The following is a 25416-nucleotide window of genomic DNA, read 5'->3' as shown; positions in this document are numbered from 1 at the left end:
TCCTGGACCACACTGGTTCCCGTATTTATTTACTTCATTGATGCTCCTCTGTTTAGTTCAGTTCAGAAGACACAACTCAGGGGTGGGGTTGACAAAGATGATTTTTTCTCCATCTTCAAAATACTAGAACTTGAGGGCATCCAAGGAAGCAAATGGGCAGTAGGTTCAGAATGGACAAAAGGAAATACTACTTTACACAGACAGGGATTAAAAGGTGAGATTTGCTGCCAGAGGATGTAGAATCATAGAATCATAGGATCATAGAGTTGGAAGGGGCCATACAGGCCATCTAGTCCAACCCCCTGCTCAATGCAGGATCAGCCCTAAGCATCCTAAACCATCCAAGAAAAGTGTGTATCCAACCTTTGCTTGAAGACTGCCAGTGAGGGGGAGCTCACCACCTCCTTAGGCAGCCTATTCCACTGCTGAACTACTCTGACTGAAAAACTTTTTCCTGATATCTAGCCTATATCGTTGTACTTGAAGTTTAAACCCATTACTGCGTGTCCTCTCCTCTGCGGCCAGCAGAAACAGCATCCTGCCCTCCTCCAAGTGACAACCTTTCAAATGCTTAAAGGGGGCTATCATGTCCCCTCTCAACCTCCTTTTCTCCAGGCTGAACATTCCCAAGTCCCTCAACCTATCTTCATAGGGCTTGGTCCCTTGGCCCCAGATCATCTTCGTCACTCTCCTCTGTACCCTTTCAATTTTATCTACGTCCTTCTTGAAGTGAGGCCTCCAGAACTGCACACAGTACTCCAGGTGTGGTCTGACCAGTGCCGTATACAATGGGACTATGACATCTTGTGATTTTGATGTGATGCCCCTGTTGATACAGCCCAAAATGGCATTTGCCTTTTTTACCGCTGATGTCCTTAGGAAGGTCTCGGCCTCCCTGCCCTGTGGCTGGCCCTCCAGGGGAACTGGCTGGCCCCTGGGTGAGACGGGAGGCTGGACTGGATGGGCCCTCCCTGGTCTGACCCAGCAGGGCTCCCCTGATCTCCTTAGGAAGGCCTCGGCCTCCCTGCCCTGTGGCTGGATCTCCAGGGGAATTGGCTGGCCCCTGGATGAGACGGGAGGCTGGACTGGATGGGCCCTCCCTGGTCTGACCCAGCAGGGCTCCCCTGATGTCCTTAGGAAGGCCTCGGCCTCCCTGCCATGTGGCTGGCCCTCCAGGGGAACTGGCTGGCCCCTGGATGAGACGGGAGGCTGGACTGGATGGGCCCTCCCTGGTCTGACCCAGCAGGGCTCTCCTGATGTCCTTATGAAAATATTCCAACACTCCCTTTTGTCAGTTTATCCTGAGAACTGGTTAGTTTTCTGATGTTCGGTTCAGGATCTTATCCCTATCTCTCCCCCCCCCTCTCAACCCCCTTTCTTTTCCATCAGCGGAACCAGTGACCTCGCGGCTGAAAGAACTCCAGTTGCAGCGTGAAGATTTTGACATCCTGAAAGTGATTGGCCGAGGAGCCTTCAGCGAGGTGAGGAGAAGCGGCACAGGGCTAACCTCATGGGCTTCTGTGCTGTGAGCATCAGCGCTGTCAGTCTGCCAGATGCTTTCCTGTGAGGTCACAGGGCAGTGTTGGTCCCGATGGGAGCCACAAGCACAGGGGAGGGGAAAGATTGCACTGCCATGGCCACATCTAGGCGTGGGACATCGGACTGAGCATAAAGAACATGCCACAGCAGGACCTGCAACCCTTTGGTGGAGCCCGTGGGTGCATTTGGAATGCTGAGACAGCGTGGCGGGCCCTGCAACAAAATGGTTCCCACAGGAGGCGGAGCCAGAGCCAGCCACAAAACCATCGCCCCAGCTTATCTTCAGGTGCAAAGTGCAGATTCCTTTGCTGTGGTGGCAACATTTCAGAACATCTGACATCTCCAATAGCCGATCAGAAGCCTTGCTGGGCAGAGGCCCCACCTGACCATGCCCTTGGCAGGTACCAGGGAAGGTACTGGCAGGTGCTGTGGTGCCCATCCCTGCACGAAGGAGCTAAGCAGAATCCCCACGACTTGACAGAGGTCGAAGTTTTGGAATAGTCTGTTTGTTGAAGCACTTCATTTAAAATCAGCCTTTCTCCTTGAGGCTCAAGGTGGATTACAGAATTAATTAATTAATTAATTAAATGTATATAACACCCCTTAATGTAATGTCTTGAGGTGGTATATAAATTAGAAATTTATAAATTGATATAAATTATATAAATACGAGTGGCAAAGCCCATTGCATTCAGGAATACAACAGGCACTAGATTGGGGTGGAAGAACTCTGTAGATGGCCTCTCCTTCTCCCCAGGACCTGGAAAGGCTGCAGGCAGCTGTTGGGGAACTCACCGGCAGGGGGAGCTCTCATGCAGCAGGGATCTGCAGCCTCCGAGCCTCGGAGGGAAGTGGAAGGAAGAGGGGGTGGTCAGGGGTGGGGGATGGAAGGAGATTGGCTGGCTACTGGACAGACAGGCAAGCCAGTTGGAGGAGGAGAAGGAGGCACTCAGGTGCGGAACAGCCTCCCTGATTGGATGTTAAGTGCTGAGTGGCACTTAAGCCATGAGACCAGCTCCTCCTCCAAGGCCTTGCCAGAAATATATTATGTGCAACAGGTAATGTATATACCCCCCCTCATTCCTGCATGATGCTGGCTTTGAGGGCCCCCTTCAAAGCTGCCTTCCTCAAACTGTGCCAGGAGTGGAGTGTACCCTTCATGCCCCTGGTATGCCCCTGGCTACCCCTTTAGGCACAGAGGGGTCAATTTATGCAGGGGGTGGGAATCTTGTACCCAGTTTAAGGATCTTGGCCACCTTCTTGCTCTTGCCGAAGCACGCAGTCCTTGACGACTGTGAGATCTCTACAGCAGTGGTCCCCAAACTTTTTATCACCAGGGACCGGTCAATGCTTGACAATTTTGCTGAGGCCCGGGGGGGGGGGTAGTCTTTTGCAGAGGGACGTCGCCGCTGCCTGAGCCCCTGCTCTGCTTGCTTTCCTGCTGGTGCCCCTGCTGCCCCATGTTGGCTGCTGGAGAGCACCAAAGGTGAGCCGGTGGCAGAGTGGCAGGGCAGCCCTCGAAGTAGCAGCCGGGAAGGAGGACGAGGAGGAGCTGCAGCCCGGTACTGACTGATCCATGGACCGGGACTGGTCTCCAGACCGGGGGTTGGGGACCACTGCTCTACAGGATGTGGTCTCTGTGACTCCATCTGTGCTGATCCCGCACTGACCCAAGGAGCAAGCGAAAGACCAATCCCCTTTGCCTTTGCTGTTCTTTGGGACCAAAGTGGCCTACTGCGATGTCAGTGGCTTATGCCATTTCCGCCTGTGTCTTCTTGGTGTAGGTCGCCGTGGTCAAGATGAAGAGGACTTCTCAGGTGTACGCCATGAAAATCATGAACAAGTGGGACATGCTGAAAAGGGGCGAGGTAGGAGTGCGGATGGGATCCCTGCCGGACAATCAGGCTTGCTCCCGTCTCTCCTGGAGGTTGGAGGTGGCCTTGCGACAAGCAGGGAGTGACGTGGAGTGCCAGTTCTGGGGGGAAGAGGGATGCCCGGGCTTGTTCTCTAGTCAGCCCCCAAAGTGACTGCTTGGGGCAGCATGGAGGATGCTGGGGAGGGGCCAGGACTCGGGGCACACAGAAGGTCCCAAATTGAATCCCCGGCATCTCCAGTCATGGAGGACCAGGCAGCAGTTGATGGGGAAGACCTCTGCCTGGGACCTGGAGAGTCGCTGCCTGTCTGAGTAAATAGTGACATCAATGGGCCAATGGAAAAGAGCAAGAGTCCAGTATAGGGGTGCCAATCTCCAGGTGGGACCTGGGGATCCCCTGGAATTACAGCTCACTTCCAGACTACACAGATCAGTTCCCCTGGAGAAAAGGGCTGCTTTGGTGGGGGGACTCCATACCTTTATCTTCCATTGAGGTCGCTCCCCATCCCAAATCCTGCCCACTCCCAGCTGCACCCCCAAAGTCTCCACTAAAATGCAGGTAAAACAACAAGAAACGTAAGCAGCATGAAATCCTCCCACAGCACCTCCCAACTCCCCAGTCCAGCATGGCCCACCACCGACAGGCCCTCCAGCCTTAGATGTTCAGGGCATTCTGAGGAGGGGGCCCAGATCTTGCAAAGCCTGGCTCAACCAAATGCTTGGTGGAAGAGCCCCGTCTTGCAGGCCCTGTGGAACCGTGATAGCTCCATCAGGGCCCTCAACTGTTCTGGGAGCTCATTCCAGTCTATGGGGGCCAGCACTGAAAAGGCCAGGGACTATGAGCAGATTCCAGCCTGCAGAGTGAACTGGGGGAAGTTATAAGGAGACAGGCAGTCCTTCAGATATGTGGGGCCCAGACCGCAGATGGCCTTAAAGGTCAGCACCAAGACCTGGAACTTGATTCGGAACACAATTGGCAGCCAATGCAGCTGCCTCAATTGGCGGGGGGCATGGTGCCCACGGGCACTGTGTTGGGGACCCTTGACCACTTGAGAAAGCAGCACTCTCATAAGAACCACAAAGAAAGTCCTGCTGGATCAGATGGATGCTCCTTACTGAACATCTCTCCACAACAGTCTTGCAAAGGAGGCCACTGTGTTTCTCAAAGATCACTTCCTGCCCTGTGGCTCTTCTTTCATTCCAATGATGATCCATCGCCAGGAACTGCAGAAGAGCAGGCACATGGGGCCCGCCTGGCTGAACCCTTCCTGCTCCTCCCACCAGGTCTCCTGTTTCCGGGAAGAGCGGGACGTCTTGGTGAACGGGGACAAGCAGTGGATCACGCAGCTGCATTTTGCCTTCCAGGATGAGAACTACCTGGTGAGTGCCGGCTGTGAGGCCTCAGTTCGGTCGTAAGCAATAACCAGAACAGTGGTAGATATGAAACTCTGAGTTTTTAAGCAGGACACAAAGCGATGTAATACCAAATTGACAGCTAGAGGGAGCAAAACACGTATAGAATAGACCCCACCCCCACCCCCTCCCCGAAGCAACAGGAATTTACAAGTGAGGAAAATAAGAATGTGGAAAAGCCCAGTAGCTATTGATAGGTTTACATTTGATGACTTACAGAAGAACATCAGCCCTGCTGGGTCACACCAGGGAGGGCCCATCCAGTCCAGCCTCCCGTCTCACCCAGGGGCCAGCCAGTTCCTATGGAGGACCAGCCACAGGGCAGGGAGGCCGAGGCCTTCATAAGGACATCAGGGGAGCCCTGCTGGGTCAGACCAGGGAGGGCCCATCCAGTCCAGCCTCCTGTCTCACCCAGGGGCCAGCCAGTTCCTCTGGAGGGCCATCCACAGGGCAGGGAGGCCGAGGCCTTCATAAGGACATCAGGGGAGCCCTGCTGGGTCAGACCAGGGAGGGCCCATCCAGTCCAGCCTCCTGTCTCACCCAGGGGCCAGCCAGTTCCTCTGGAGGGCCATCCACAGGGCAGGGAGGCCGAGGCCTTCATAAGGACATCAGGGGAGCCCTGCTGGGTCAGACCAGGGAGGGCCCATCCAGTCCAGCCTCCTGTCTCACCCAGGGGCCAGCCAGTTCCTCTGGAGGGCCAGCCACAGGGCAGGGAGGCCGAGGCCTTCCTAAGGACATCAGGGGAGCCCTGCTGGGTCAGACCAGGGAGGGCCCATCCAGTCCAACATCTTCTCATAGAGGGCATGGAGGACGAGGACTTCCCCTGATGTTGCCTTCTGGATCTGGGAGTCAGAGCCTTAGTGCCCATGAATATGGAGGTTCTCTTCAGTCACCATGACTAGGAGCCATTGATAGACTTCTGTTAATCTATCTAATCTTCTTTATAGCTGATTATTCTTGTGGCCATTACTACTTGGCTGGACTGGATGGACTGGGATGCTAAGATGGATGGGCCCTCCCTGGCCTCACCCAGCAGGGCTCTGATATTCTTATCAGGGAAGGCCTCGTCCTCCCTGCCCTGTGGCTGGCCCTGCAGAGGGACTGGCTGGCCCCTGGGTGAGGCAGGAGGCTGCACTAGAGGGTCCGCTGGTCTCTTCTGGGCTCTTCTGATGGGGTCTCCAGGACAAAGTGTTATCAGGGGCCAGAAAAGTTGGCTGGTGCAGAGAACAGCATACTCTTGGGCTTCTGGAAGTTGCCGCCATCTTGTCACACGTCTCACTTGCCCTGCAGTATCTGGTGATGGACTACTACGTTGGGGGTGACCTCTTGACGCTGCTGAGCAAATTTGGGGACCGCATCCCTATGGAGATGGCCCGGTTCTACTTGGCCGAGATGGTGATGGCCATAGACTCCATACACCGCCTGGGCTACGTGCACAGGTAAGCGGGCGCAGAGGGAGGCTGCCACTACAAAATGGCTGCCACGAGGAGGCGGAGCCACACGCATATCTAGACGAAATCCAAGAATGGGGGAGAAGGGGAGTCCCGTGATTTAATCAATACACTCGGAAACAGGAGCACAAGAGAACAGAACGGACGCTGCAGGGACAACTGCCATGACAGCATCTTAATTTTAATCTGTGTAGCTCAGGGGTAGTCAAACTGCGGCCCTCCAGATGTCCATGAACTACAATTCCCAGAAGCCCCTGCCAGCATTCGCTGGCAGGGGCTTCTGGGAATTGTAGTCCATGGACATCTGGAGGGCCGCAGTTTGACTACCCCTGGTGTAGCTCATTGGATCTTCAGTGGCCAATCAGCAGCTGTGTTGGGCCAAACCCCCCTGCACCCAGCACCCTGGGACTTCTTAGCGCGTTCCGGGCCAGATCTGCGGCTGCGGTGAGCTCCAAGCCCTGCGCCTTACTCGGCCTTAGACCCCTTCAGGTTCACTGGGGCAGGCTAAGCCAAAGGACCTGTTTGCTTCAAAGGCATCTCCATCTCAGGACTGTGGGGACAGCAGTGCAAAGAGGCCCTCTGACCATGTGCAGAGTTCCATCTCCCTCCATTTCACAAGCAGGTTCCTGAATCTGAGGATGAGGGAATTCAGGCAGCCCTTTGTTATTAGCAGCACCTCGATTCCTCCCTCCCTCCCTTCTCCTTCAGCTCTTCCCGGTTTCCATTCTGCTGTCCCAAAAGGGGCAGGACCTGGATCCGGGATCTGCAGTTTGCCTCCAAGCACTTCTCAAGCGCTCCCTCTCCCTCCCTCCCCGCCTCTCTCTCCTCTTGTCCTTGTTTCTAAAATAGCATGCTGGAGTTTACTCTCAGACTCTGGAATTTCAGTATTAATCTCCTTGCAAGCAAACTCCCAGGTTTACGGAATGGAGCTGAGGTTTCCCCCAAGTCCCTCCAGTTCCTGCTGGGGGTGCCAGGATGGAGTTCGGGGTGGGCATCGTCAGCAGAGCCTTGATCAGCCAGGGGAGTTATGAAATAGGGGGGAGGGCCGAGAAGAGAATTCCTCAACATTTGTGACTTGCCTTATTGCATCCCCCCTCCCCCCCCCCAATTCTGGGTCTCCGCCGGCGTGTGCATAACGCTCTTTCCTGAGCCAAAACACCCATAAACATCGTCCTAGATTCCTAATCGCCTAATTCAACTCATGGCCGAGCAAGACAGGCTGGGCTGCCCTCCAAACCACATGAGCCTGAGAATGCAGAAGGGGGACGGAGGAGGGAGGGAAATGCATTCCGGAGGGGGGGGGGAGGCGGAGGGAGTGGGGTAAGACGGGGCCCAGAAGGAGGCCGCAGTCGGGAGCAGGTGTCTTCCAAGGGCCTGGTCGGCCACCGAATCTGTGCCTCCTGCGGGGGTCATGTCGGCTGAAAACCTGCAGGGCACGGGTGGCCAAACGGTGGCTCTCCAGATGCCCATCGACTACCATTCCTATTCCCAATTCCCAGGGGCTCGTGGGAATTGTAGTCCTGTTTTCAAGACAACAGGCAAGCAGGAGGGGTTTGCCATTGCCTGCCTCTGGGCTTCCTTGGTGATCTCCCACCCAAGAGAACACAGAATAAACACAGTATCCTCAAGGAGGATTAGAAAGTTTCATGGAGGTTCTACGAATGGCTACTAGCTTGGGGGGGGGGGCTGACACGAACCTTCATTTTCAGATAGATTCAGGGAAGAGTGCCTGCACTCGAAAGCTCATGCCTTGAATAAATATTTGTTGGCCTTAAAGGTGCCACTGCCCCGTCAACCAAGATGCAACATCAGGGGGAGGCCTCAGCCTCTCTGCCCAGTCGCTGGCCCTCCAGAGGAACTGGCTGGCCCCTGGGTGAGACAGGAGGTTGGACTGGATGGGCCCTCCCTGGTTTGGCCAAGCAGGGCTCCCCTGATGTCCTTAGGAAGGCCTCGGCCTCCCTACCCTGTGGTTGGACCTCCAGAGGAACTGGCTGGCCCCTGGGTGAGACAGGAGGTTGGACTGGATGGGCCCTCCCTGGTTTGGCCAAGCAGGGCTCCCCTGATGTCCTTAGGAAGGCCTCGGCCTCCCTACCCTGTGGCTGGCCCTCCAGGGGAACTGGCTGGCCCCTGGGTGAGACGGGAGGCTGGACTGGATGGGCCCTCCCTGGTCTGACCCAACAGGGCTCTCCTGGTGTCCTTAGGAAGGCCTCGGCCTCCCTGCCCTGTGGCTGGCCCTCCAGAGGACCTGGGTGAGATGGGAGGCTGGACTGGATGGGCCCTCCCTGGCCTGACCCAGCAGGGCACTTCTGATGTTCTTATGTGTAGTCCTGCTTTGCTTCTGCAGTCTGACTAACACAGCTCACTGTGCCATGGCAAGTAGCCAACCTTTCCGGAAAACTCATTGAAGAATTTCCGGTTACCTGCTGGGAACCTCTGGAAGGCAGTCTGGAAACATGCCGATCTAGAGACCCCCCCCCCACTCCCCCAGAAAAATTTAATTCCTGATAAATTATGCAGAGTTGTTCTCACTTTGCATTAAATGTTTTGCCTTTTGGGATAAAAAAAAGACTTTCCTTTCCGACTGCATGAGGCTGAAGAAGACCAAAGAATTGCCCCCTAAAGTTCTCCCCCTCCCCCTGTGCGACCGAGGGAGTCTTCCCTGCGCCACCCTTGAGGCATGCTGGCTTCCGAGCTTTTGGCAGGTGTCCCTCCCGCGCTTCCAAAGAGCTCAGAAACCTGCATCTACAACATACAACCAGGGATCCTCAGGACAGCGAAAGTTACCTTTCTGATCCCATCTATACCAGACACCTTTTCCAAGGAGCTCGAAGCTGAGGGAGTGTGGTTCTCCTTTCCTCTTTGCATCCTCACAATGACCCTGTGAGGTAGGAGAGGCTGAGGGAGAGTCGCTGGCCCAATAAACGTCAGGGCTGTGGGGATTTGAACCTGGGGCTTCCAGATCCTAGCTCAGGGGTCTGTGGGCCCTTTGGGAATGCTCACACAGGGTGGAGGATGCAACTAGAACTCCAGGACTGCACCCCCAGGGGAAGCCCCAGTGCAGGGGAGAACAGAGAGAATTAAAATATGCCCTCTTCATGGGTGCCAGGCAAGGGGTCTGTGGGCACCGACTTGGGGACCATCCCTTGGCGTAGGGGTTCAGAGTGGCGGCTTCTTCTCTGGGGAGCTGAATTTGATCTCCGTGGGGTGCCCGTTCCTCCCACGCTCCCTCTCTCTGCCCTACTTTGCCTCATTACTTCTGAGTGAGTGGCTGCCAGGCTGCTGGGCCGCGTTTTCAAACGGGAGAATGAAACAGTGGGCCCCATCTTTTTGCGTATTATATTTATGAAAACATTTATTGCCCGCCTTTCCTCGGGGTTTATAGTCCACTTTTTCTCAAGGCCATTCACAGTAACAGTTTAAAACATTTCCAGTTAGAAAGCAATATGAATTAGCACCCCCTATATCCCCCCACTCTCTTAAAAGATACCTGTCATTCAGGAGCCAACCAAAGTAGGGCTGAGCACTTAAGCGCCCAACCCTAAAGCCCTGGCAAACAGGCAGGCCTTGTCCCAGATCTGCAGGCGGTTTCCGTTCCACCAGGACTCGTCTCAACAGTTCAGCAAGCTGTTCTCCAGTCTGCCGTGCATCATCTAGACATGGAACTGGGGTGACTGTGGGTGGGCAGGGAGTTGTGAATTTCCTGCATTCTGCAGGAGGTTGGTCTAGACCAGGGGTAGTCAAACTGCGGCCCTCCAGATGTCCATGGACTACAATTCCCATGAGCCCCTGCCAGCATTCGCTGGCAGGGGCTCATGGGAATTGCAGTCCATGGACATCTGGAGGGCCGCAGTTTGACTACCCCTGGTCTAGATGACCTCGCATGTGCCTTTCAACTCTATGATTCTGTGATTCTCCCTTTCCTGGCAGAGACATTAAACCAGACAATATCTTGCTGGACCGATGTGGACACATCCGGCTGGGGGACTTCGGCTCTTGTCTCAAGCTCCGCAAAGACGGAACGGTGAGGATTCGGTGGGGTTGTGGGTCCTGAATTTGTTTTCCTGCATAAGGCTGAACAACAGCCATGGAAGGTTCTTCTGAGGACATACAGAGCAATATTCCCCTTCTTGTGCCAATAAAGGCCTTTGATTGATTGATATTCCCCCTCCCATTAACAACAAAGCAGCCCAACTACACAGCGGCAGATACCTCTGAATTGTACGGGGCATCCCTGGAGAGCTATACTATATGCTTTTCTGCATTCTAATTTTTCCTGCTTGTAAGTTCCTGTTTCTTTTGGGGGTTTTTTCTTGTTCTGCATGTGTTTGCTCTCTCTAGTGGTCGATTCGATATTACACCAGCTTATGTCCAGCATGTTAGGTTTTTATGCAAGACATAACCCTATGTAATATTGAATTGACCACTGGAGGGAGCAAAAGGCAGGCAGAATAGGAAAAACAAACAAACCAGAAGAAGCAGGAACTTACAAGTGAGGATAATGAGAATGGAAAAAAATTCTTGTGACAGACCCAGTGCTACTGGCAAAGATGGCAGAGAGTCAGAACCAAGCTGGAAGGGTCCCTAGAGGCCATCCACTCTAACCCCCGCTCAATGCAGGAACAGCCTAAAGCATCCAGGAAAAGGACCGTCAGTGAAGGGGAGCTCCCTACCTCCTTAGGCAGCCCTTTCCACTGCTGAACTACTCAGACTGTGAAATTTCCCCCTGATATTTAGCTGGCACTATTCTACTTGTAGTTTAAACCCTTTGCTGTAGACCCTATCCTATCCTCTGCTGCCAACAGTCTGGGACCTGTGAGATTCCTATTTATCCCCCAAAGGACAATAAGAGCGAATCAGGAAAAAAAAGGGGAAATCAAACTGGCCTCAACCAGAGCCAGGGATTTTTTGGCTCCAGCCCCAGCCTAGTGAGACCAGAGCCCTGCAGGACCTTGGACATTTCTGCAGGGCTTGTAAAAATGGAGCTGTTCCACCAGGTCTCTGGTGAATAAAATGGATCTCCCTTTCTGAGCCCCATTCATTGCATCTGGGGCTGGCCAAACGTCACTGCCCTCCCCCTCCTGCCAGTGAAAGATCAGAATAGCCAAGGAAGGGCAGAACTGTTTTAGCTGTTAAGATTTTTATTATTTATTGTTCATTATGTTGTTATATATTTTATCCTGATAGGTGTTATTTTGATTACTCTGCCCAGAGTCTGTAGCGAAAGGGCAGGTAACAAATGTAATACACAATAAGAAGGAATAATATTAGAAACAGGAAGCGCTCCCTGCCCTCCTCCAGGAGACGGCCTTTCAGACACTTCAAGAGGGCTATCCTGTCCCCTCTCAGCCTCCTCTTCTCCAGGCTGGACATTCCCAGGAACCTCAGCCTTTCCTCCCCGGGCCTCTTGGCCTCTTGCTGCTCCTTCCCAGGAGTGAGTGATCGGGGGTGGAGGTGGGGCTGACATCCCTCTGAGTCTGTAGGGGTGTCATCTCCTTGAATAGGATGCCCCTCCTTGCCTTCACCTGGGAGCTCCTCTCTGTTGTCCTCTCTCTTCACATGGCCTTCCTGTCAAGGCAGCTGGACAAGCTGGCCATTTGCGACAGGGAAAGGACTCTTTAGGTTCGGTTCCTTTCCCCCTCCTGCTGACTTTAACCTGAATGTGAATGGAATAATTACCTTGCTTACAATATACTTCTTGGGAGATTTATTCACGCTTCTGTAACTGGGCAAAATGCTGGTCTCCTAACCCAGCATCCCAGTATCCCCAACCTTCTGATCAGGAGATTTTCGTTGGCTGTCACGGGTGGACAGTGTCACATCACAGGGCAGGCGACACCCCAAGGGAGAGAGCGTGACACAGGGATGCCGTTTTAGGCAGCCGTCCCACATCCCTGAACTCTGTCCTCCGGCCCCCAAATCCCCAGCTAGGTGGACATTTAGGTTTGGGTCTCAAGCCCAATGCTAGTTGCTGCCTCTATTTCCCCTCCTCAACAAAGAAGAGAGTGGGGCTTTTAAAGAACAGGAACCCTGCAGCAGGCTCTCTTTCTGCTTCCCCGTCCTTCTGGCCGCAGGTCTGCTCAACGGTGGCGGTGGGCACCCCCGATTACCTCTCCCCGGAGATCTTGGAGGCGGTCGAAGACGGAACCCATTCCTACGGCACAGAGTGCGACTGGTGGTCCCTGGGGGTGTTTGCCTACGAGATGTTCTTTGGGCATACGCCCTTCTACGCTGACTCGGTCGTGGAGACCTACGGCAAGATCCTCCATTTCAAAGTACGTGGATGATAGCGGGGGAATGTTTTTCAGAGGGAGTGTCAAGGTCTCCTTTAATGCCATCGATGCTGATGTCTCTCAGTCTCTGGATATCTGTCTTCTGGGGGCATGTTTCTCTTTTGTGCTCAAAAAGACACATGTTCGTTTCCTCCAGTGGCCCCTCGGAACACTAGTCTGGCCTGGCCTTCTTTCGTAGCGCCTTTGTCCAGCGGGCAGGGCTGTGTGTGTGTGTGTGGGGGGGGGAATTGAAGCCTGGCTTTGTTAGCCTCAAATAGTGCGGCTTCAAAGATAAGCATTGAAACTCTGTTGTCTGCTGTCCTCTTGGTTCAAGGTGGCTCACAACAACAGCAGGAGCAGCCCCAACTAAGAACAAAGATAAAACAGCAACCCCCAAATGCCTTCTCCCTCTCCTTGGAAAGATACCTGCCCTTCAGCCTCCCCTCAAAGCCCTGGCAAACAAGCAGGCCTTGCAGGACCTCCCTTTTTTACTACCCAAAGAAGTCCCAAATCTTGACTCTCTAAGCAGAAAAGAAGAGCTGTTTTTTTGCGCCCAGCTTTTTACTGCCCGAAGGACTCTCAAAGTGGTTTACAATCGCCTTCCCTTCCCCTGCCCACAAGAGACACCCTGGGGGGCTGAGAGGCCCTAAGAGAACTGTGACTGGCCCAAGGTCACCCAGCTGGCTGCAGGTGGAGGAGGAGTGCGGAATCGCACCCGGTTCTCCAGATTAGAGTCCGTCATTGTTAAGCACTATACCAGGGCTGGCCAAACTGTGGCTCTCCAGATGTCTATGGACTACAATTCCCATGAGCCCCTGCCAGCATGGCCCAGCATGGTCCACGGACACCTGGAGAGCCACAGTCTGGCCAGCCCTGCATTACACCACACTGACTCTCAAGGGAACCCCGGCATGTTTTCCTCTGAGTCACTATGGGGAAGCTCTCCTGTGAATTCCCACCGACAGTCGGTGCGATGCAGACCGGACCGTTTCAGGTTCAAAAACACCCAGAAGCCTCGCCCGCGTCTCTGCTGTGTGTCTCATCGCCCACGTCTCCTGCCACGCGCCTCACCATGTTTTGTTTCCGCCCCCAAGGAGCACTTCCAGTTCCCGCTGTCGGCGCCGGAGGTGCTGCCGGAAGCCCGGGCCTTGATCGAAGGGCTGGTCTGTGTCCGAGAGGCCCGGCTGGGGCGGAACGGGATCCGGGACTTCCAGGAACACCCTTTCTTTGCGGGCGTCGGCTGGGAGGGCCTGCGGAGCTGCACCCCGCCCTTTGTGCCTGAGTTCGCCAACGCCACGGACACGTGCAACTTTGATGTGGTGGACGATTGTCTCACTGACATGGTGAGCGGGGGAGGGGTACGTGACCTTTTTCTTCTTGCCCCCTTTGGCCCCTTCGCTCGTCCGATGCCGACTCGGGGAATTTGGGCGCAGCAATAGTTTCCCAGCCTTTCGTCTCTGCGGGGAGGATCCGGGTGTCACAGTGACGGGGTCCCATCCCGGCTCAGCTTGACGCTCGGTGGGTGCCCTTGGACTGGCCGCTTTCTCTCACCCTGAGCTACCTCTTGGAAGGGGAACGAGTAGAACGTGGAGGGGGAAAAGAACTGCAAAGGAAAGGGCCGTGGCTCAGTGGCTGAGCATTTGCCCAGCATGCAGAAGGAGCCAGGTGTGATTCCGGCATCTCCAGTTCAGTAGACAAGGGGGGAGGCAGCACTAAAGACCTCAGCCTGAGACCCTGGAGAGCAACTGCCAGCCCCGATTATGAAGGACCAAGGGCTCAGCTCAGCATCAGGCAGTCGCATGCTTCATGGGCAAACAAATGGATCAGTGGTGCACTGCAGTAGCCTCTGGGAGCATGTTCTAGGAGCATGCTGGCTCTTCACATAGGACACTGGCTGACCATGTAGGTCATCAGGGGAGCCCTGCTGGGTCAGACCAGGGAGGGCCCATCCAGTCCAGCCTCCCCTCTCACCCAAGGGCCTGCCAGTTCCCCTGGAGGGCCAGCCACAGGGCAGGGAGGCCGAGGCCTTGTTAAGGACATAAGGAGAACCCTTCTGGGTCAGGCCAGGGAGGGCCCATCCAGCCCAGCCTCCCGTCTCACCCAGGGGCCAGCCAGTTCCTCTGGAGGGCCAGCCACAGGGCAGAGAGGCAGAGCCCTTCCCCTGAGAAGACCCTCAGAAGAGCCCTGCTGGGTCAGGCCAGGGATGGTCCCTCCAGTCCAGCCTCCCGTCTCACCCAGGGGCCAGCCAGTTCCTCTGGAGGGCCAGCCACAGGGCAGAGAGGCCGAGGCCTTCGTAAGAACATCAGGAGAGCCCTGCGGGATCAGACCAGGGATCATCCATCTAATCCAGCCTCCCGTCTCACACAGCAGCCAAGTTCCTCTAGAGGCCATAGAGCCCAAGCCCTTCTCGTTGCCTCCTGGCTACTGAGATCCAGAGGTTTACTGCCTCTGAACATGGAGGTTCTACTTACTCACCATGGTGAATAGCTGAGCATGGGAGGGTAGTGAGGCTGGGGCTCTGCTTTGTCTAGGAGGCACAAGGGCCCCATCAAGAGGAAGAGCTGGCAGCTGTACCGATAGGGGTGTGTGATGCCCCGCGAAGGTGGGACCTGGGGAATTAAAAGCTCATCTCCAGGCAACAGAGACCCACTCCCCCGGAGAAAACAGCTGCTTAGAAAGTGGGGTGTATCTCATTGCATCCCACTGAAGTCCCTCCTGTCCCTCTGCAGGCTCCACCTAGAGAGCCCCCAGGTTTTCCCCAACCTGGAGCTGGCAGCCCTATACCCGGCCTCTTCCTTCTCTGGGTAGGACGGTTCCCCCCCATTCTTTGTCCTTGTCCTCCCGTTTCCTAGGAAACCCTGTCAGATGTGATGGAGGACTCTCCGCTCGGGGTTCATCTGCCCTTCGTCGGATATTCCTACACCTACACGGCAGTGAAGTAAGAAGCCCTTTCGGTGCCGGGAACCCGGGGTCAGGGTCGGAAGTCGATGGCGTATCCCATAATCCCGAGCAGCGGCTCGTCACGTGTTTCCTGACCCGCGTTCCCCCAGGCCTGCAGGAGAGATAGCTCTGTGCATGTGCAGAGTGCCTTCCCATCATCCCTTGGGAAATCTAAAAATCTAAGAAAGAATCACGCGCACAGAACGCCTGTCCCCCATAATCCGGAGGCAGTTCCCAGGATTTTGGAGACACGGAGGGATCCGGTTGGTAGGATAAAATTGGTGCTGTTAGGTGTGGCTGGCAGGGGGAAGGCAGCCATTGGCAAAACCGAAATCCAAGCGGGCAGTGCCACAGGGCTTCATACAGCCCCCTCCTGGCACCAGCTGAGTCACCCCAAGCAGCGGCCTCTGGCTCAGGCACCTTGCCCTGTAAGTGGGAGGAGGTAAAGAGGGAGGAAGCCAGGCAGTGAGGCCACCCAGCTGGAACTTCCTCTTTAGATTTGGTTTCTTCCATTGGGTAGGAAGGTTCAGACCCTTCTCTGTTCAGACCCTTCTCTTATTTATGGACTTATTCAGTAATGCGTTCCCTTCCCACTGGGCCTTGCAACGAAACTTACAAACATTTTCAGTTCCGAACAAAAATGTATTTGCTTTTTCCACGCCTCAGCTGTGGCCGGTTGACTAGAGCTGCCAGGATTTTGAAGCCAGACAGGGAGGGGTGGCACGTGCTGGGATCTCTGACCGGGGTTTGCTTTTTAATTTATTCTTTTACGCCTTCTGCCTGTCTTAACTTTGGCCAATCGCTTTTGTTTACCTGACACTGTTTTCTTCTTCTCGTAAGTGGCCCGAGGTGGGCTTTTGAAGCAAGGCACAAATAAATAAGAATTGGGGACCCAGTTCACCTGTCACCTGCGTTGGCCCTTGTGCTTACGTACCGAAGGAGTTGTCAGCCCAAGCCCAGCCCTGCCTTTTCGGCAAGAGTCCCACCTGCCATTGGCTGCCTGGGCCCACTAGGGCCAGTGTCCTTTCAGCCCTGCCGGAGAGCAACGTGACCAAACTGTGGCTCTCCAGATATCCACGGACTATAGTTCTTATGGATATATAGAGTGGCCACTGATTAGCCACCCCTGCCGTAGAGGAAGCCGGACCGGCAGGCAGGAAGTGTTCTCCTTGCTCTGGCGACAGGGTTTGTGAGACTCTCCCTCTTTCTCAGACAGAATGAGCCAGAGGAAAGGGGCTGCGGTGAGATCAGCATGGAGACTGACTGTACCAGGAAAACCCCGTCCAGAGAGCAGACGCCCGAACACCCTCCTGAGGAGCTGGTAGGTGGGGAAGGCGAGAGGCTGGGCATCAGGAAGCCCGAATTCATTTTTGCTGCACTTGATTACGACAAGAATCCCCAACATGGCACCCACCCAGGAAGTGGGAGGGACTGTTGCAAGGCAGGGCTTGTTATTGGCTGTCCTCCTTCCAGTGGAAGGCATTCCCACTTGAAGATTGGTGCTGTTGCACCTTCTGGGTAGGCATCTTCCCAGGAGATGTGAGGAGGGAGGTATTCCATTTGGCTCCACCTCTGGAGGCAGCCATTTTGCACTTGGCCCCTCCCCCTGCAGCAGCCATTTTTGGGCGGCACCAAATCAACATTCCAAAGAGGCCCTCAGATTTAGAAAGGCCGCGACCTCGGATGCCCTGTCTCTCTGCTAGGCATGCATGTTGCCAGACGGGCAAAAGCTGCACCTTGCCACCTTTCTGGAGCTGCAGGCAGCGCTCAAGGAAGAGCTGAGGAGCCGGGAGAGGCTGTGTCAAGAGCTCAGCGTGGTCAAGGTAGCCAACCAGACCTTCGCCAGGTAAGGGGGAATGAAGGGCGGGGGAGGCCCATTGGGGACCTTTGCTTCCTCCACCTCTGACCAACGGCCAAGAAGCTAGAAAGGGGCAACTGGTGTATGTGGGAGTCACTGGCCTGGAATGGGCCCAAGTAGGGTGGTGCGCTTTGGCCACTTTGGCGGCTGTTCCAGCCCGAAGCACACAACCCTAGGCCCACTCCTGATCCAGAACAGCACAGGAGCACATGAAAGGGGGTGGGAGGTTAAAGTGTGTGATCACAATCGTGAGTATCCTGCATAGAATCATAGAATCATAGAGTTGGAAGGGGCCATACAGGCCATCTAGTCCAACCCCCTGCTCAACACAGGATCAGCCCAAAGCATCCTAAAGCATCCAAGAAAAGTGTCTCTCCAACCTTTGCTTGAAGACTGTCAGTGAAGGGGGTTGGACTAGATGACCCAGCAGGTCCAACTCTGTTATTCTGATTCTATGAAAATTATGTATTCCAGAAAACAAACAAAACGATACCTATGTATACATGTATGCAAATGAAGCATAAGTCCAAGGGTCTTGTTTATTTCCTGTTTAAATCTTGGTGTCTTAATATGCAATGAGAGAAACCCAGAGGAAATTGCCCAGAGAGGAATATTCTCCCAAGAAGTGATGAATGCCGGCACAGTGCTGGGACTCCCTTGTTTCGCCCGAGGTTTTCAACAGTGAGGCCTCGAGGCAGTGCAGAAAACAGAAAGGACTTCCGGCTCTGAAACGGATGCTGAATCCTGATTTTTGCTTGCGAAGGCGGCCAAATTGAGGCGCTTCTGCCAATCGTGCACCAGCCTCTGGTCTCTCTTCAGGACGAGTGATGCAGGGGGGAAAGCAACCCACAGATGAGACCAACCCAAGAACTGCCTCAACACATCGCATAGAAATACCTGCAAATTACCAAGCATCCAGTGCCACCAAGGCCTTCTTGGGACTGGGAGGAACACACAGAGCAGTCTTCTATTGAGGGAGGCCAGGTTTCACGGCTCCACATGACAGAGATCAGTTCCCCTGGAGAAAGTGGGGCTTCCTGCAGGGCCCTTTTAACTAGAGATTGGGGGGGGGGAGGTTTGAACCAGCAAGCAGACTGAATCCATCTTTAGAACAAATGTGCCTTTAATTTTGCCGCCTTGATTATTAAAATTGGGGTCTGCCACTCAACAGGAACTGCTGAGGCCATTGCTTTATGGGTTGCAGCAGAGCCCGGATGGAAGCCCTCTTCCCTATGGCAGTGCCAAAGGGAACTTTGACCCTTGAAAGGTCATCCCCCCAACCCCCCCCCTCCAAAGTGCTGACTCTAGTCTAGCTGATATCCTGCAGGTCAACATGTCGTCCCCCCCCCCCCCGGGAAACAGACTGGTGGGTCCAGCAAACCCCGTGGCCAAGAGTCTCCCCTGGCGGCTTCCTTCCTGCTACGATTTGGAGCCAGGCTTTGGGCCCACAGGTGGCCATTTCGCGGCCAGCCCCAGAGAATGGAGGTGTGGAGGGAGTGGGGGGGACGGGGATGGGACCTCCTCTTGACTGTCTTGTCTGCTCCCGCTTAGCCAACTGAAGGAAGCCGAGAGCCGCAACTTGGAACTGGAAACTCAGATCAAACGTCTGGAGGAGCAGATCGAGGGGATGAAGCAAGTGAGCGAGGAAGGCAAGTGTCTGGGGAGGGGGGGCTCCTTCCTGCCCTTCCCTCTCCATGGGGGCTTTTGTCTCTCCCCCCCCCCTCTGTTCCCGGCTTGGAAGAGAGTTTGCCTGCAGGCAGCGAGCAGGAGAGGGGCAGACCCACCCCTTGGAGTCAAGACGGAGGAGGGCTCAGCCAAGCAATGAAAGGCAGGCTGGGACTGGTTTGGGCTCCTCTGGCTTCATGGGGGGGGGGGGGTCACCAGCCTCCAGGCTTTTACAGCTCCTCTCCCCCAGAGAAAAGGGCCGCTTTGGAGGGGGGACTCTGTGGCATTCTGCCCCACTGAGAGGCCTTCCTGGAGGAAAACAGCTGCTTTGGAGGGGGACTCCACAGCGACCCATCAGGCTGGGCTCCACAGTGACCCTCTCCATCTCCAGATGCTGCCTCTCCTGGGTGCCAGGGCCAGGAGGACTCCAGGAACCTCCCAACCGAGAGAACCTAGGCCAGCCTGCCCCCCCCCCCACTCCCCACTCCAGCCCATCCTCCTCCTGGTACCTTGGATCTCCAGACCTGCTGCCAGGCCTTAGGGGAAAAGGAAGGCGAAAGCAGACTGTGCCAAGGAGGGGAGGGATGCCTTCACCTCTTCCCTGGGAGCAAGAAGAGGCTGTCTCTGGATGCCCACTCCAAGCACTCGCCAGCCCCCTTAAGCAGTGGCTTTTCAGACTCTCCCCTGGAGGAAGGCCTTGCCCACACCGGCTGCCTCAGATCCCTTTTACGGAAGAAGAAGAGCTGCTTATTTGTAGCTGGCTTTTCTCTCCCCGAAGGAGGCCCAAAGCAGCTTCCAATCAACTTCCCTTTCCTCTCCACACAACAAACACCCTGTGAGGTCGGTGGGGCTGAGAGAGCTCTGAGAGAACTGGGACTGATCCAAGCCACCCAGCTGGCTGCCTGTAGGAGAGGAGTGGGGAATCGAACCCGGTTCTCCAGATTAGAGGCTCCCACTCTTAACCACGACACCAAACTGGCTCTCAAATCAGGCGTTCGACCACTGACCTCTGGCCCAGTGATGGAGAAGCCACCTTTATCCTCCTTTCAATGGTCATTCTTACCTGCCTGACACATTTGTCTCTCCTCCTCCCTGAGAGAGCTCCAGCAGCAGTTCAGCACCAGAACTTTATTTAGGATGGATTAGGCCACCGCTCCAGAATCTTGCTCACGAGTAAAAATACCCTAAAACCCTCCTAAATTGGTGGTAGAAAGCACCACCTCCTTATGGTGCTTGGGATGCCAGCCTCCAGTGGTGTCCTGGGGATCCCCTGGAATTACAGCTCACCTCCAGAGACCAGTTCCACTGGAGAAAAGGGCTGCTTGGGAGGGGGGACTCCATAACCTTGAACTTCTCTGAGGTCCTTCCCTGCCTCAAATCTGGTCCACTCCCAGCTCCACCCCCAGCATCTCCAAGTATTTCCCAACCCAGAGCAGGAAACCTAGATGGTGACCCAGTTGGGTTACAAGGCAGGAGGTGGGGAGAGGTGCTCACCATTGGCTGCGTCTGTTTAGTGACCTCAGATTTCCTTGGGGGTCTCCCTGCCAAGGACGGACCCTGCTTAGCTTCCCACTTATGGCCACCCCAGCCAGGGGCTCTCCAAAGGCCAGGGAGGAGCAGAGGGGGCTGGCCCTGCCTTCCTCTGCACAGTCTTCCTTGGGGGTCTCCCTGTCAAGGACTTACCCTGATCTGAGGAAATGGGGCTACAAGATGCTTCCCCCTTCCCCGTCAAATGTTGCTAATCTTAGAACAAAATAACGCGTTTGATTCGTGTAGCTCTTAGCTGGCCTAGTTGAGCCACGATCCCATGTGGGAATGCAGCAGGCGCTGGGACAAAGGGCACACTCCCCAGCACACAGCAGCAGAGCATGTGGCAGGCGCAGCAGTATGCGGGTCTGCGCTTTCCCAGCTTTGGGCAGCTCCTGCAGTGACGCACCTCATTCCTGCATGCCTTGGAGACCTGTGTCCTCTCCCCCCCTCCCTCCCTCCCTCCCCCCCTCTGAGGAAAACTGGTCCTACATTTCTCTTTCCCTTGCAGCTGCTCTGGGGTGGAGCCCTACCTTATGCTGCGTGGAGCACCCCGCTGATGTAAGCCCGAGTCTCCAGGTTGCTGTGCTGACACGGGGTGTGTGTGTGTGTGTGGGGGGGGGGTGCGTGAGTGTTTGTGGGACATGCAGGGGGCAACAAGGAAGTTAGAATGGACCACTCCCCTCCCTCCTTCCCCATTTAGGGGTGGAAAGTGCAGTGGGAGCCAAGCGTTACGTTTTTGAGGCAAGAGCAGTTCAGAGATGGTTTACCTCTGCCTGCCTCTGCAGAGCAACCCTTCATGGTGGTCTCCCAGACAAGAGGGGTTAAAAGTGGCAGCTTCTAATCTGGAAAGCTGGCTTGGACTCTCCTCCACATGCAGCCAGGTGGGTGACCTTGGGCTCATCACAGACCTTCTTACAGAGCAGTTCTCGCCAAGCTCTCATGGGTGTCTGTTGCAGGGAGGGGGAAGGCGATGCTCCGCTCCTCTGAGACTCCTTCAGGCGGTGAAAAGCCGGGTCTAAGAACCAAGTCTTCTCCCTTTAGAACTGGTTTTCTCCCAGTGGAAAACGTCCATCCTCCTGTATGCAAAGGCCCAGGAATTCTGTGGCCAACCATTTCTCTTCCCACAATGGCACATTTTAAATAAATTATGCAGATTCCATAGCATCTGAATGCCTCTGCAGAAGTCTGCTTTCCCCATTCCCAGCTGCTTCACACCCCTCTAGACTGGAGGGGTCCCCCTCCTTTGTGAACATGGGGCATCTTTGGAATTCTGGCACAGGATAGCGGGTGCAACCCCAAAATTGCCACCCTGGGAGGCGGAGCCAAACCTAAAGTAGCCTGCTGCTGGAGGCTGAGCCACATAGATAGATCCCTGGGAACCTCAAGAGCAAGGGAGAAAAGGACTAAGTTTATCAAATTGCACTGGGGAAGAGGAATGAATAAAGCCAGCAATATGACAACTGCTGCCAAAATAATGCATTCATTGAAATCAGACCTGCAGTGGCCAATCAGAAGTCCTGCTGGGCAGGAGTTGGTGCCCACCTGGGAAAGTAAGGACAGCAGGGCTTCTTTGGACACTGGAGGCATTGTAGGTGCCACAGTGCCCACGGGCACGAAGATGGGGAATCTTGCTTTAAAAAGAAAGACAGAAGCAACAGTTGGGAAAAGATGGGGAAGGCAAGCAGAAGGGCTTTATTTGGCAAGGAGACCTAGAACCTTGTTCTGTAGAAGCGGAGGGCTGGAAATAAAATCCCACACCATTGGGCAGGAAAGAGTCTTCCCGGCTGGCCCGTCATGCGCTCCCCCCCCTCCGCCCCGCACTTGGCCTTGCTGACCTCTGCTTTCTCTTTCCAGCAAGGCGGCACCATGGCGTCTCGGCTCTGTGAATACCCGCTTGTGGTACCTCTGTACCGACACTTGCTCCTCTTTTCCAGGGTACGTCCGCTGTGCACCGCCCCCTTTCTTTTCTCTGGCCCTGCCCACTCAGCCGGTGCTGCTTGCTTTGCCTGGGACGGGTGCTGGCCCTTTCAGTCCCCCCCACCCACACCTAGGCGGGAGGGTGTCCAGTAAGGTGCAATGGACAAGAGGCAAAGCAGAATAGCAAATCATGCAGAGGGGCAGCAGGCAACCTGTTCCGTCAGTGCGCCCAAAAATCTCCACTCAAAAAATGAATGTGGGTTGTGTGTGTGTTAAACTTTCTCCCTGACATGCTTCTTTTTTGTCAGCGAGGGCATCCCCCACCAGCTCCTGGCCTCCTCAGCCAAGGCTGGGCTGTGCCTTGGCATATCTGGCCACTCCACTTGCTAAGGGAAATCCCCCCCCTCTTTTCTTGCTGCAGCTCCTCTCTGGTCAGGCTACACCTGGAACCTTTGGCCCACCCATTTGGGCAGGCAGTGGTCCTCCTTTTCAGCTGGGGGGAGGGGGGGACTGAACCGGGACTCGTTCTGTGTGAAGTCTTGGCCTGCTGTGTGCTTTGCCCTGCTTGTTGTCTGGGCCCCCTTCCGCTGACCATGCCCCACCTCCTGCCTGCCTGACCAGCCCTGTTTCTGCCCCCCAGGTCCATAGGCCCTGCATCGTCCAGGTGGGATACCTGCTCCTGTGCACCGGCGGGTCTGTGCTGGAGGCCTCCCCCCGCAGCCTGGTGGAATTGGTCTGAAAGGGCGCCGGTGAGACCCTGGGGCTTCTCTGCTGCCAGCGACTTCCGAGGAGGCGGCTTCTGAGGCGGGCCTGCTGGTCCCAGACGGCGCTGGGAGCTGAGAGACAGGACACCAGAGTTCGGTGCCATTAGAGCCTTACCCAGCGGCTGACTGACTGGCTTGGCTGGGCCTCCACTCGCTTGCCTGTCCGTGGCCCCGCTCCTTGGGCTCCCCCCTCCCATTTTTACGAGGCTGATAGCCACTGCCCCATAGCAGCACCCACCAGCTTTAGTTTGTTGTTGGCAAAATGGACCCGGAGCAGACCTGATTCTGCTGTTGCCCTCAGACTGCACCCTCCTCCGCTTGTGGGCAAGAGACTCCCTCGCCCCTCACTCACCCTCCGCCCCCCCCTGGAGGCTTGTCCCGTTAGCCTTGACGGGAACCCAGGAGCCCCGGCTGCTGAACCTCATGTAGGACGAGAGCCCAGTGAGTCTCAGCTTGCAGCCCCTCTTCAGCTTGGGTTGCCTTTCCAGCCGGTGAGCAAGAGGTGCAGGCCGGGGGTCATGTCATTTTCGGTAGAGGACAGTTTCTGGAACTCCAACCCCTGGCTCTGCATGAACAGGTAGGAACAGCAAACCTCAGAGGGCCAGCGTGGGGTGGTGGGGAAGAGCAGCGGCCTCTAACCTGGAGAACTGGGTTGGATTCCCCACTCCTTCTCCATATGCAGCCGGCTGGGTGACCTTGGGCTCTTCACAGTTCTCTCAGAGTTCTCCCAGCCCCACCTACCTCCCAGAGTGTCTGTTGGGAGGAGAGGAAGGGAAGGGGATTGTAAACCACATGGAGACTCCTTTGAGGCGTGAAAAACAGACTATACCGAAAACACTAGCTCCTCTTCTAGACCAGGCATTCCCAAGCAGGAGTTCATGGACATCTGGGGGTCTGGAAGCTCTGAAGTGGGATTGGTGGGGGGTGGGGGTGGGTCTGGGCTGTCTTCTCAGCTCCTGCTCTTCCTTCCAGCTTACATGAGGCACAGCCACCATGGTGGTAGTAAAAGCAGGCAGTGGGGCAAAAGGAGGGCCAAGCGTACGCAGTGATGTCACTCCTGGGGTCATGGCAGGGGGCGTGGCCATCTGACATCACTTCCGGGGCTCCTTGAAATCTGAAACATTATTCCAAAATCAAAAGGTTGAAAAAGGCAGTTCTATCCCCCCGCCCCTCCCTCTTGGCCTTGGCATAATAAAGAAAAGCCAGGGCCAGAGGAAGCCAACTGAAGAGGCCTGTCCCCCCCCCCTCTCCACAGAGGGCAGCCACTGCCCAGGGAGCCTCTGGACCAGGAGGTGGCCAAACTGTGGTTCTCTAACTGACCGTGGACTACAATGTCCATGAGCCCCTGCTAGCACCATGCTGGCAGGGGTTCATGGGAATTGTAGTCCGTGGATAGCTGAAGAGCCATGATTTGGCCATCTCTGAGAGAGAGGGATGGGAAGCCTGCAAGGAGGTTCTGACCTCCACTGGGGCCCTGTGATGCTCTGCTCCAGCTGTAGGCGGAGGATGCTATGACCAGGAGGGGCAGGGTGGGGAGCCCTGGCTTCCATCTCCTGCTCCAGGGCCCAGGGGTGCCATGCAACCCTTCTTCTCGCTGTGGTGCTGCCACGGTCGACTTCTCCCTGTGCTTCCCCCGTCGGTAGCAGCAGCCGCAGCCGCAGCCCTTCCTTGCTCCACACGTGACACACCTAGGGTCTCTGCCACTGACTGGGCACTGCGGTGGAGAGTTTTCAGAGGACCCCGCCCCACTGAGCACCAGGCTGCCTTCGCTCCCCCCCCCCCCAACCCTGGCCAGACAAGGGAGATGCCCGGGGTTCCCCCTGCTCTGAAGGAAGGAGCACACGGAGCAAGACTTTGCTTGGGGCGGGGATAGCCACACTCGCCTGAGGCTGTGCCCTCTTGGCCTCCCCACACTGTATTTATGACTCCTTCCCCTTTCCCCTCGCCCTCCGTTGTGGATTGGCTGCATGAGAATGACACTGTACATTTTGTGACCATGTGCGTTTGGGATGCGTCCTTGTGATGAGAGGAAATAAACCATAAGTCAAGCACATGGCTGCCTTCCAGGAAAGATGGGGGCAAGGCGGTGCCCTCCCAAAAGTGAGAAGACTTCTGAGGAGAAAAAAAAAGAGTTGCCTGTGTGTGTTGGGGTGTGTGTTTGTGATGCTTTGCAAGGGACACAGGCATCATTTGCACC

The 25416-nt window shown here is 55.5% G+C and overlaps 1 protein-coding gene across 8 annotated transcripts in view; it reads left to right on the top strand.

Moving 5' to 3' along the window:
• DMPK (DM1 protein kinase) overlaps positions 1-25270 on the top strand; it is a 45477-nt gene extending 20207 nt beyond the window's left edge. Inside the window, exons 2-15 of one of the 8 annotated variants that reach the window (XM_077318429.1) lie at positions 1390-1481; positions 3324-3407; positions 4697-4792; positions 6116-6264; positions 10204-10297; positions 12348-12548; positions 13640-13888; positions 15398-15483; positions 16698-16806; positions 17189-17331; positions 18895-18992; positions 21047-21096; positions 22397-22473; positions 23096-25270. In XM_077318429.1, the coding sequence (XP_077174544.1) occupies positions 1390-1481; positions 3324-3407; positions 4697-4792; positions 6116-6264; positions 10204-10297; positions 12348-12548; positions 13640-13888; positions 15398-15483; positions 16698-16806; positions 17189-17331; positions 18895-18992; positions 21047-21096; positions 22397-22473; positions 23096-23258 (1691 nt within the window). In that variant the 3' untranslated portion in view covers positions 23259-25270. Of the gene's footprint in view, positions 1-1389; positions 1482-3323; positions 3408-4696; positions 4793-6115; positions 6265-10203; positions 10298-12347; positions 12549-13639; positions 13904-15397; positions 15484-16697; positions 16807-17188; positions 17332-18894; positions 18993-21046; positions 21134-22392; positions 22474-23095 lie in introns of all 8 variants that reach the window. The other 7 variants (XM_077318428.1, XM_077318430.1, XM_077318431.1 and 4 more) reach the window with 7 other exon arrangements.
• The last annotated feature ends 146 nt before the right edge of the window (positions 25271-25416 follow it).

Source organism: Paroedura picta, unplaced genomic scaffold (genome assembly GCF_049243985.1).
Source record: "Paroedura picta isolate Pp20150507F unplaced genomic scaffold, Ppicta_v3.0 Ppicta_v3_sca21, whole genome shotgun sequence".
NCBI lineage: Eukaryota > Metazoa > Chordata > Lepidosauria > Squamata > Gekkonidae > Paroedura > Paroedura picta.
The sequence above is the reverse complement of the archived record's forward strand: the minus strand, read 5'-3'. Positions and strand labels throughout refer to the sequence as shown.